The 13,172-nt window shown below is 41.9% G+C and overlaps 1 protein-coding gene across 4 annotated transcripts in view; it reads right to left on the reverse strand.

Annotated features, from left to right (window-relative positions):
* lrp8 (low density lipoprotein receptor-related protein 8, apolipoprotein e receptor) overlaps nt 1–12,701 on the reverse strand; it is a 158,891-nt gene extending 146,190 nt beyond the window's left edge. For all 4 annotated transcript variants that reach the window (XM_018690820.2, XM_018690818.2, XM_018690819.2 and 1 more), the window contains exons 1-2: nt 12,470–12,701; nt 11,320–11,445 (exon numbers count right to left, since the gene is read on the reverse strand). In XM_018690820.2, the coding sequence (XP_018546336.1) occupies nt 11,320–11,445; nt 12,470–12,536 (193 nt within the window). In that variant the 5' untranslated portion in view covers nt 12,537–12,701. The remainder of the gene's footprint in view (nt 1–11,319; nt 11,446–12,469) is intronic.
* Nucleotides 12,702–13,172: the final 471 nt, after the last annotated feature.

Here is a 13,172-nt window from a genome sequence, read left to right on the forward strand (position 1 = left end):
GTTTGGAATTCTAATTAAAAACCCTTTAAGGTTCTATCTCAGCCAAAAAACTTCTGGTTACTAGTAGAATCAATCAGCTGTAAACTGAGAGAAAGGCAATAGGATGGAGTTTACAATGCAGATAACAAACTGAATAAGGAAACTGCAAAACAGAATTGCAATGTGACTAAAGCAGAAAAGTGGAGAAAAAGGAGGGCAAAAAAAAAAATGAGCACAGTAGAGAAAACTCAAGTAGAAAAGGTTTAAATTGTTCATCAGTAAAAGCATTAAACTACTCCACGATGAAAACCTTTTTAAAAGTGATCCAACGCATGAAAAGTAAGTCCTTACATCAAAAGATGAGAAACATACAGGTCAGGTATGAATCAATATATCTAGCAAGAGTGCAGCATTAGCAAGCCATGGCCACAAAGCCTACATCAGACAACGTCAGTACAAACTTTGTGCAAGCAAACAAAGGGAAAAATCACTTTTGTACAAAACTGGTTATTTTCGGTTATGAGTATGTCAAAGAAAAGGTCACAGTATTCATTCTTCAGCCTGCTGCTGCAGCTAAGACCTTGTTGCTGTGGTACACATCTGTATGTGTTTGTGTTTGTGAGAGGGAGGGGATGGGAAACGGAAAAAAGAAGTGATGGCACGAGGAACAAAATGAAAGAGACAGAGCGGTACACTGTGTGTTTTTGCATACATCTCCCTCCTTCATTCAATTACACTGAACCTCCAAGACCTGTCCAATGCAAACAAATATCATCACAACAGGAGCAGACAAACAAAAAAGTTTCAGGACAGTGATTTCAAAAGCAAATGAAAACATGAGGAGCTTTGTTAAAATAGGAAATAAATGTGTGTGAAAATTCCTACAGAGAGTATTGAACTCGACAAGATGATGCAGATGTTGCATGCAAGGTCACAGCACCATTCATTATGCTCACACACACAAAACCAATTGTCACTGCATCTTTTTAAGAGTGTGATTTTGTGTGTGTGTGTGTATGTGAAAGAAAGGGGGCCTCTCAGGCTCCTTTGAGAAGGTGTCACCCTGCTTCCAAACATTCAAGCGCTGCTTCCAATGACACATAATAGGGTGTGGGGGTGGAGAGCGAAGGGCACAGAGGGAGAGAGTCGTCATTGGTTAAACACACCGTGACCACATGCCAAGAAAGTAGAAAGACAAAAAAAAGATAGAGACCTTGCAGGAGGCGAGGATGGAGAGAGATGAGGGAAGGGTATTGGGTAAAAAACATGTCACTTTTACGTCATAACAAGCACAACAGATAGAAGACCATTTCTCCCACCAGAATCTACTCTCCCTCAATACATCTGCCTCCACCTTTCAACGAAGCATCTTTAAAGCACAAGCTGAAAGCTTTGCAAAGCAGCTAAACATCCTTAATAGCTGAAGAGCATCTTGGCACGTCAATACATCCTAAGAGACTCCTCATGCTGCACCAGCAACCACAGCGTATCAGCTTTTATTTTCTACTTATGATACACCTCCAATGATGCGTGTTTACCAGGAGTTTCAGAGGATAATCAGAACAAGATTTTTTTTTTTTCTTCTCAGTCAGCAGTTGAAAATGTAGTCCTCATCAATGTAACCTCCTGGTTTCCCCTACCCCTTCAGATTGATGGAGTGTTAATGCAAAGTGATAATAAAGCATGCTGCAAGTTTTACATTAGCACTCTGTACATCCTAAAAAACACTGGCTGTGTGTATGTGTGTGTGTGTGTGTGTGTGTGAGGGTGAGGGAGAGAAAGAGAGATTTTGTGTCACTCCAGCTTTTTTTTCTTCTTTTTGATAACCAGTATTACTGAGCACTGGCTATATTATCAAAGAATAACCCCACCACCACCACCTTGCCCTAACATCCTGCAACGAATGACAAGCACAATCCCCTCGAGGTAAAAGACTCGCTCTCAGGCTTAGGAGCTGGCAAGGCGTGTGTATGAAGGAGATATGTTGTGTAGTGTAATCTACATAAACAGCTTCATTCAAAAGCCAGATGGAGGGAATGGGACGAAGAGAGCATAAGAGAGAGAGGGAAGGAGCACTAAATAAGAACGACAGTGAGAAAGGTGTGGACTTGGACTGGAAGAAACGTGGGGGAGAGGAAAAAAAACATGTTGAAGATCTCAACTAATTTTCTCAAGCTGGTGATCCTCAAGTTGCTTTGGTTGTTGGTTTCATCAACTTTCACTGACTATAGTGTGGGTTGAACTGTCACTTCAGGCAACATTTCTTTGGAATTTCTGTCTGATATAAAATTAGTCTTACATTAATGACAAAAAGTAACCATCTAATTTATTAATTAGGGTTCATAAGTGCTGACAACTATTTTGCCAATTAACTCAGTCTATTAAATGTGAGAAAGAAATAGAAAAATGACCTTTCAGAGAGTCAAAAATCCAAGACAATGTTTTCTAATTGTCAGTACTGTCAGAACCACAGTCCAAAACCCAAAGGAATTAAATTTACAATGAAATTAAACAGTGAAAAATAGCTAATACATTTGAGAAACCAGCTATTGCTAAATGAAATATGATGACGAGATATTTTTTGCCAGAGATGGAAGGGTAACCTCTGTTTACACATATTTTCTAAGACCTTTTCTGTTTTTGACACCTTCAAAGATTCTTTCCATCTGTTTTCTCTCTGCAGGTGTTAGGCCAGAAAATCTAGTGTCACCCATCTGAGAATCAAAATACAAATTCTTATCAATGGGCACAAATTCACACCCACCAAATTCGCCACAACCCTTACTCCCGCTTTGACCAAACTGATTTCCTGCTTCCCAGCTTCGAAGCACAATTTCCCATTTTATTTGACAAGAGACACTGAGACAGGGTAGGATGTAATGAATCAAGGTGAACAAACAGTTAGAAAAACAGTTAGTTCTCCAGTCACAGACAGAGACTGAGAGGAGAGGGGAGAACAATGGCAGACAATACAAAAAGAGTAGAATTTAGAGCAACAGAGTAAAGACAAATGAAAGAAAAAGAAAAGTATAGAGACAAAAATGAAGCAGAACAGAGAAAGACTGAGAGATAGCAAATATAGTAAGGAAATTTGAGGCAATATCATCAGAAAAGAGAGCCAGACTAAACTCTCTTTCCTCCACTTTGTAGCCTCCGTGTAAAACTTCTCATGAAAACTTTTGACATGCAGCACTCAAGGGCCCTATCTCGGTGTCAGCCCAGCAGACTGGTATTAGCAGCCATGTTTTATTCATCAGCATTCTTAGTTGTCATTTCATACGCCGCTCTCAGCCTGCACATACCAGGCGACAGAGCGCAAGGTGAAAAACAGGATTACAGCAAATGTAAATAATAAAATGGAGGCACATGAAGACATTCAGTTAATCTGAGCTGGGGATTAATGCCATGATACCCTGTCAGACACGGCTGGGTTGGGGAAGGGAGGGTGGGGTGGGGGGGGATAACAACAGCACAACACAACAACACAGGCACAAAGAAGAGACACACGAGAATGACACATAGCTATACATACACACATGCACACGGTGGGGAAATAGGATTGTAGTGTTATCGGAGTTTGACTTTGAACAATAAGTGACTTTGCAGCAGAGCGGTGCAGACAAACAACACCAGCAAATCTGTCGAAAACGGACGAGCTAATTCTGACAGTAAAGACAGAGGGGACTGGGAGTACTGTATACAGAAAAGAAGAGAGATAATGAGAACAGGAGAGGAAGAACAAGAATTAACAAAGTACCAAAACAAAGACTCACTCAAAAGTATCACTTTTCAGACTGCCAACATCTTTTCTTTGGCAAAGTTTCTACTGATACTTCCTCCAACTAACTGATTTCCTCCTTCTTCCTTCTCCATTCACAGTATGTTTCACCTTGAATAATCATGATAACCTTCTATTACTTTATTTGCAACATTCATCAAGCTAGAGGCAGTTATGTTATGCTCAGGGTCAGCCACATTCTTCCGCAGGTGGAAGCAGAAGCCACGAACACGGTTTTTTTTTTTATATTAAAAAGAACACCTTGACTGTCTGTGACACCAGGACTATGCTGCAGGCCCTCACCATCTGGCAGCTGTACTCTCTCGCCATTCTGTACAGGAGAAAATAGATGAGAGTGTAGGTGTGTTAAGCAGCTTCTCCTGTCATTTAAAAGTTTTTGTTTGACATTCATGTTTCAATAGATGGCCAGTGATTGAGAAAGAGCAATTTATCACCTCTAGGAAGGAAGGCATGTGTTCACCCAATGTTTGTTTGTTTGTTTGTTTGTCAGCAGGATTATCCAAAACATACAAAACCAATTTGCACCAAACCTGGTGGAGTGATGGGGCGTGGGCCAGGGAAGAACCCATCAATTCCATTTTGGTGTGGATCTGGTTAAAGGGGCTCCATTGTAAGATCTAGACAGGCCTTGGTGGATATATGTGTTCTACTGAGTGCCATTCTAGTTTCAAACTGCACCCACCTCACAAAAGCATTCATACTACAAATAAATACTAAACACAGCAAATTGATTTTTGTGGCTACTTACAAGCAGTACAACACAACACTGACATATTATCACCACATAAATTTGACATGCAACCATGCTAGCAAACAGAAAATACTAGCAAACAGTTGCTTATATTTACTGTACACATCCAGCAGACCCAGAGCAGCATTTATTTGTGATTATGTTTCTGTCTGCTTGGTGAATGTAAGTCCAATGTTCATTCTCCTTTATTTGTTTCTGGTCACCAGCTCTTGAGAAAAGCATTTGGCTCCATAGCAGCTACTACCAGCTTTGTCTGTCTGCATATTGGTGCAGGGTAACATACAGTGGGTTTATCAGGAAGTTTACTGAAAACTCTACAATACTGCTGGTGAGTAGTGTTGAGGGCCCTATAACCAACACACTGAGCTAAAAGAACTGCACAGTGGGTGGTAATTCTCTGTGGGTTCCTCACTACAAGTGGTACCATCTCACATTACAACAGTCATTTCCAATTTTCAATTCCAATTGTTAATATAAAAATATTGTTTAGGGCAACTTTAACACTTAATTAGCATTGTGTGAACTGGTACTGTCAGCCTACCTGAGCTGTAATTTCTGCTACCTGTGGCTCAACAATAATAAAGAAATAAACCTAGCATCATTCCAGTGTACCAACTTTATGACTTGTACATTAGGATGCTGGTAGAAAATCAACACTCACTCAAGATACTTTGGAACTGTGATGGGTTTGAATCAACTCTTGATGTGGCAATCCCAATCCCAAAAGAACTTGCCATAATTAAGAAATTTTATCATGCTCTTCCACTTTCATTATGCTTTTGTGAAGGGATATTTTATAATTTCCCACCAAAAAATAACCTTGTTGGGTTACTGGGAATAAATGTGGAGTGAAAGTTTTCTTCTGCAAATAAATACGCCCCTATTTTGAAAGACACAGTGAGGGGAGATGGAGAAAGACAAAGGGAAAAAACATTGGGGCAACGCAGCTGTTTTTTTTTATTTTTTTTTTTTATATGAGTATCAACATACACAAAGAGAAAGAGAAACGAGCCTTCAGGCTGATGCAAACTCACTAGTTCTTCCTATCTTTGCTTTCTCTGACACACACTTCTCACAGTGCAGTCTCACCCACTGAGACACTCGCTAATTGGATTAGAAGTATGTAGATGGACAGCACAGTCTCACTTTCTCTCTATCTCTCTCTCTCACACACACACACATACACTCACAGTGTCTGCTTCCTCCTCGTAGGCTTGTGGCAACTCATACCCCTGCCCTTCATGTCAATACAAAGGCATTATTTCAAACAGAGAGAGAGGCACACTGAGAGACAGAGAGGGGTAACAGATGCAGAAAGAGACAGCGAGAGGTAGACAGTGGGCAAAAATGAGCAGGACAGACAGAACAATAAACAGGGACACAGGGAAAGGGTGGAAGAGAAAGAAAGAGAGTGAGAGCAAATGCCTCAGGCCAGCACTGACCTCAGCTAAAATTACCCTGCTGCTGTTTTGCACCGCTGCACCCAACACCTATTCAGCACACCAGGTATTGTTAGCTTGTAGAGCATGATACAGTGTCTGACAAAGGTGGCGCCCTGGCACATTCTGGGCTTGTCGTCTGTCAGGATAGCAGTGCTGCATGTGACAACTTGTCTACTTGATTATGTTTAATATTCAATCTTCAAGGAATACATCATGTTTCAAGGAGATCTGGCCAGCTGGCAGTCTTACCCTTTAATGTGTCAACAGAGCAACAGAGGGCCAGAGAGTATCATCTCCAATAAGAAGCCCCATGTTTTATTAACACAGAGATGTGTTGTTTTAATTTATTGGTGTGTATGTGGCCACATACTGCCTCAGCGTTTAGCTACAGGGCTGCCAGAAGTTCAACATACATAAGTTGAAGTCTTAGCACAGGCTACTGAGGAAAATAATCATTGACACTTACGGTACGGTTTGTGCTTATGTTCTCATGATTTAAAAATCAGAGGCTCTTTTTCTTTATGCATTACAGACAAGAAAACATTCATGGTTAACCAAAAAAGAGCACATTTAAATTTTTTTAAATGATTCCTCATTGTGCAGAAAAACTGGAATAATATTGAAATAATGTTTAAAACCAAAATTATATGAAAACAGAACTGTCCTTTAACTGGCAAGTTTACCAACCAGCCAGTTTCAGAACAACTGCTTTTTCTTTTCAGTGACTTATGTGTCTTTATGTGCTGTCATCTGTTTATGAAATGCTTTCTCTCCACACACAAAGCCAACCAGATGAAGCACGCACACACACACATACATCCACATACAAAGCGAGTCCCACAGTGCCTCAGTAGTCACACAGCACAGCAGTGGTTCTCATTCTCTGGAGACTAGGCACTGCAGCTGCTTACACTTTTCACAGAGATGCACACACACACACACACCCCATGTCCTTAGTCCGGAAAACCAAATGATGGAGTGGGGTGTCAGTGTGTGTCAGTGTGTGTGGTTGCACTGAACGAAGGTGTAAGTTTACGCTTAGGTTTTTAGATAAGTGAAAATAGAAAATATACCTGTTCAGAAACTGCACTCAGCACTAATATGATGAATGCTGGCATTGACCCTCAGTTCAAATCTTTGTGTGTGTGTGTTTGTTGTTCTTGCAGAAGCAGTGTGTCTCTCTTGTTTTAATCTATACGTGTGGTGCCACACAGTTCAGCTCCTACATACTCATTGTGTGTTTGTATGTGTGTGTTTGTATGTAATTGATTAAGCCACTGGTCCCCTTGACCTCATACTCCTCCCATTAAAAGTCTGACCCCAGCTGTGCCACAGCTCAGTGTGTGTGTGTCAGCAGGTGACCAAAATGTGTTTCTGTGAGCCTAGCAGTACAATGCCTTTTATGCCTGAAGCGCTTCTCTGCAGTCTCTTATTACAGTGTGTGATAAAAAGACACACACACACACACACACACACACACACACACACACACACACACACACACACACAGCAGTGGCGTGAAATGTGTTGTGATGTCTCCTCTATGGGAAGCTGATCTCAGACTGCAGAGGAGACGCTCCCCTTCTCAGACCTGTTCAGACTCATTGTCCTGCTGTGACACACACACACACACACATATGCACACTGACACTTAACACAACAAAAACTTTCTTCCCACCCTTATGTATTCTCTTTCTATCCCCTATCTGTAACTGTTGTGAAACACTAGGTTTTCAGGGTTCATTGGGGGTTTAAGATCGGGAATCTGCTCCTATCCTTTAACTTAACATGTGTTTATCACCATGTGAATCATTACTAGAGCCACAACTAACACTTATATATCTACAAGTATCGGAAATTGAGTCCAAGGTGACATCTTTATATTGCTTGTTTTATCCGACCAATGACACAAAATCTAGAGATATTCAATAAACATTATATAAAAGACAGAAAAGCAGAAAATATTCAGATTTAAGAAGCTGTAACCAGCAAATGTTTGGCATTTTTGCTTGATAAACGACTTAGACAACCATCAAAACTAATGGCAGTTAATTTTCCATTGATCAACTCTTTGATTAACAGAGTATCTGTTGCACCACTTATCATTGCAACTGATTTCAAGATAATCACTCTGACATTGTTTTTGTAGTGCAGTGTGACCAAGGCCATTTGGAGGAGACTACTATACAGCAATGTGTGTGGGTGGGGGGGGGCATTGAAAGCTAACACGAGGTTCAGATATGAGATGATTTTACACTGGCACTTTGGATTAGGCATGTTTAAATCCACTTAAATCCGCTGTAAAAATGATAAGGCCTTTTTTCTGTATATTCCACAACCGAAATATAGGTCATACAGAGCCGTGCAGAGGTGGAGAGTTGCCGTGTGTACGCATACACATGTGCATGAGTGTTGTGTTCACTACAAAGACGGCACACACATGCACAAAAAAACCCTACCACCACTTTACCGTCTCCCAGGGCAACAAGAGCTGAATCTACCAAGAGGCATGTTGAAAATGAAAGAGAAGAGAGGGGAGGAGAGCAGCAGGAGGAGGAGGAAGAAGAGAGAATGAAAGAAAGGAGAGACAAGGCACAAAAGACAACCCAATCTAGCAAGACTTATTCGAATATAGCAGCTAGTGGGAGAATGCTACAGAGGTAATCCCTGCTGTGAGAGACCTGCATGTGTACAAAGAGATGGGTGATGTGACTACTGACTGATGGCACACACACAGACACTGTAGCTCATGCATAAACACACCTGCGTACCTGGCCAGGATGTGTACTGTGTGACAGAATCATTCCAGGTGTATTTACGTGCACATTATTGCCTACAGACTGTAGGGGAATCACATGAGTCAAAATAACAACAAAACTCAATGATGTAGGTGTTTATAGGTCTTGTGCTTTATGGTTCTTAAGAGTTTAAACGTTAACCACAGAGAAGTCTAATTCACACATTGAAATTAATTAGAACAAGCATCACAAGTAATACAACACAAGAAAAGGACATAAAATGCACTGACATATTAAAAGACAGACAGATATTAGATCTTATCATCTGACCGTAATGAAGAGACATTTGACCGTTAACATTTTCTAGTCTTTCATTATGAAGTTTCATCTTGAAAGTGAGAAGTGAAGACCAATGACAGCCAAGAGAGCTATGTCAATCATCTGATGTACAGCCTATTTCAAATGACACTTATATCAAACCTATTTATCTCTGCCATACCGTGAGTGAAACTATTTTTTTTTTTTTTTTTTTTTTTTTTTGCATTTGCTAAGCTAACTTCACCCTCGTAATTATCTCCTCTCTCCACCCCCACCCCCCAATTCCTCCAAATTGCTTTGCTCCTATTTTCATCATCTCTGCTCTACACCGTCCTGTTCCTCTCAATCAAATCTGTCCCATCTCTTCTCCTCCTCCTTCTCCTCCTCAACCTCCTCCCTCTCCCCACTGAGCTTTGCTGGTGATATTGGGTTTTAGGGAGGGGGCACAGTGGTAGTGCTGGCATATGCTCGAAGGGCTGGCACTCTGCCAGCCACTGAGCATCGCTCCGGCAACCAGAGTCACGCTGTTGGATTTATCTCCAACCAACCTGTCAGCTGATGCTCTTTGTGGGCGTAAGACAAGTGGGCATAGCCTCTTTGGCATTCGAACTGCCAAGGTGTCCACAAGAGATTTTAAAAATGGGGGGAGGAAAGCCCCTTAGTGGGTTCTACAATGCTGAGGAAGTGAGACAGGTTTTTAGAAGGAAGCACCCAACTTCCAACACAGGCTGAGAGCTGAAGCACTCAAAGAATAGAGCACGCAAGGTGGGTACAACGAAGGGAGAGAGGGAGCAAGGGACGGAAGAGACTATAAGGCACAGCAGGAGGGAAAAAGTACATAAAGGTAGAGACAGAGTGTGGAAGACATTGGGAGAGTGACAGAGAAACCCAAGAGGAAAGCATAACCACATCTGAAGCTTACAGGATATGTAGCTAAAAGAATGAAGAAAGAAGAAAGAGGCAGAGCAAATTTCTGCCACAGACATTGTGGCTCAGTTACAACAGGAGTCTGTCACCTTGTAGCATTTTCACATTCAGTACGCGCAACATCTATACCAAACAACAAAGTAAACATCACCTGTTAGGGGAGCTAATTAAAATCTAATTCCACTTCCACCAAGCATTGCCCACTAAATGTCCAATAATACCAATCAGTTTCTCCAGTCAATGAAACGTGCTTGTAAATGTCACGACATTCATGCAGGAAACTCCCAAGATATCGGCGGCCACCGCCACGGTGGGCTTATGAGATGAGAGAATCATGGGTTTGGTGTGCTGGTCCCCAAGATAAGTGATGAATCAATTGGCCACTGATATAACCATTCAAGCAATTAGTACCGTGACAAATTTATAAGCGATGATTACTCAGCTGGTTGTCTGAGCAATTTCCTGAATGGGACATAGTCCGAGGCACTTAAACCAGAATCGCATACTACTGGTCTTTTTCACACTTTCCTGAGGGATGTAATACAATGTTTGATTGCCAAGTATTGTATATGCAGTTCTGTATTCTGTAACTCCAGTTATAAACCCAGTGCCCACAGAAGCAGAAGTGTCTTGGAGAACAGAAAAGCAGCCAATTTGTGATCAGCCATACCTAAGCATTACACAACACTGAGATGTCATGACACCTAACACAGCAATTTTATCACCTTATTTCAGATACAACGATCTGTGAAGCCATTATATATCCAAAGCATTAGCAGACAGTACAGCAGGGTGAACTGTCTCGCTGATAACAGTACTGACATGATGACGCAGCTCACAGCAAGATATGGATAATAGTAACAATAATAATAATATCATGAAATGGCCCTGCAGTGACCCAGCGGGGCAGCAGCTCTGCTTGTGTCAGAGGTTTGCTAATGTGAAATTATTAAGAAATTAGTAAAATTCCTGTGGCCATGTGACCTGACCAATGGTCCAGAATCAGCAGATCTTGCATTGACTAACAGCTGAAAGGGAGATTCCAGAGGGGCCCAAAGCAAAATGATAAGAAGCTTATTCTCTGTGTAACTTCATACAACTTGGATATAATCAGTTGTCTACAGCATATACTGTTATCCATATATGCGCCAGCTCATATCAAGGCAGAATGCATAATCTCATCAAGTAATGGTCTGGCACCAAATGCAAGTAGACTTACAGATCCCTCACATGTTTGGGAATCCTTGTACTAGATTAAGTCTTCTGTTTGAAACATGCATGATGGCAGGTCTATACAAGGTCCATGGAGAAGCAAACAAAGAGATGATGTTTATCTGCCAGTGTAACAGACTCAGGGCTACTTACGACAGTTCTCCTCGTCGCTGCTGTCTGAGCAATCATCATCATCGTCACATCTCCACAGGGTCGGGATGCACCGTCCGTTCTTGCACTGGAACTGCCCGGTTTCACACTCTGACTCTGTATGAGTTCCTGTGTTGTCAGAAAAGAACAAGTAATCAGAAGGAATGGCGATAGATTCTGAAGGAAAATATATATCAGTGTAACAGGATATGACAGTTGAGATTCATAAACTGCAATAAAGAACCATAGATACACAGTGGGGAAATTATAGTCATTTACAGGAAAGAGGCTGTATAAGCACTTCATCAAGACCAGCCTGTAGCAAAAGAGGGTTCAACCACAAACACTGTTTACACTGCTGTGCTTCTTAAATTTTGGAGGTTAACTGATATACTGCAGCTATCTCCACGTTTTAAACAGCACTGAAATGGATCACATACTTCCCAGGAGAGTGTTGTTTGCAAACATTTTTTTTTATTTTTTTTTTTACCCACCCTGGGTACTGGGAGGTTGTTTAGTGCTATAGTCTCTAAATCACCTAATAGATAGGTTTCCTCCTTTTGCAGTGCTGCTGTAATCACTGGTAAATTCATGTGATTTCTCAAATCCAACCCTGTTAAAATATGACTTATACTTTTGCATTATGCTTATAATAAGCTTGCCTGTTGTTTATGTATCAAGAGATTACCTTTAATGCGACCACGGCTGCCTAAAACCAGTGTCCTGCTGGCACTTAAACACAAAGATCTCTTAAGGCAAATCTGTTTACGCCTTATTAAACTGCAGCTGCTAATAACCAAACGCAGGTTATTGCAGCCTGCACTTTATGTCCATATCAATACAAACAGCCGCTGTAATATCGGCGTACTGCATTTGGACACGTGTTGGGTTGTGCTATCTTTTCTTCCGCGTATTGTCACCTTATGTCACCCGTGATAGCATTCATAGCCCGGGCAACAGTGGACATCCAGGTGTGAGCCGTTGCATGCATGTAGCGACACAAAGTCTTTGAAAGGCACATTAGTGCAGCAGTTCCGAGGACGCGGACCCCATTGAGAGACAGGTCGTTTCTCTCAGTAGGCTGCGATCCCTAAAGCGCTGCCGTCCGTGATACGATGCAAATTCACCCCCTTCGCTGAGATAAGTGTCTTACCTTTAGCGCAATGGAGCTCCATGAGTAACAAATGTAATAGCACGAGCTTTCCGACCTCTGTCCACATCTTTAGATCCTGTGGGGGGTATACACGGATGTGTTCATGCAAGTGAAAAACCACTGAAGGATCCCCAGCCTCTCACTCGCTCTGTGCTCCTCTCACTGCCTCTGCTCTGAGTGTGTGAGAGAGTGTGCTGCTGCTCAGCCTCGCTCGCGTCTTTCTCCCCCTCTCTGCCTCGGCTGCAATTTGAATCAGTGACGCTTATGGGCGGGATAGCGAGTGATGGTGCCTGCGGTCAATGTAGTAGGTAGAAAAACTACATCAAAAGGGTTATTAGCCAAGAAAGTCATATCAGCAGAAACAGCTGAGTCACGTACAGTGGGCTGGTTCCCAAACTTTTTATATCATATTTATCTAGCCAAATACAGTCAAACTATTCCAAAATAATCAAAAATTAAAGCTGCGAGCAGCGTTGAACGGGCCCTCGCACCCGGCGCCCGTCGGGGGAGCGGCGACCGCGGGACCCCGGCAACCGCGGGGTCAACGCAGGTCGCAGGGCACACGCTGGCGTAACAGTTCACACTTCCGAGATGTAAAAATTTTAAATAAAAGCTTTTACGCTAATTATTTTCTGTGATAATATTTTTCAGAGCTCATCATCTGTGACAGCTCTTGGCTCTCTTGACTGTAACCTCCCTGTGG

Source organism: Lates calcarifer, linkage group LG17 (assembly GCF_001640805.2).
Source record: "Lates calcarifer isolate ASB-BC8 linkage group LG17, TLL_Latcal_v3, whole genome shotgun sequence".
In the NCBI taxonomy this organism is placed as follows: Eukaryota; Metazoa; Chordata; class Actinopteri; family Centropomidae; genus Lates; species Lates calcarifer.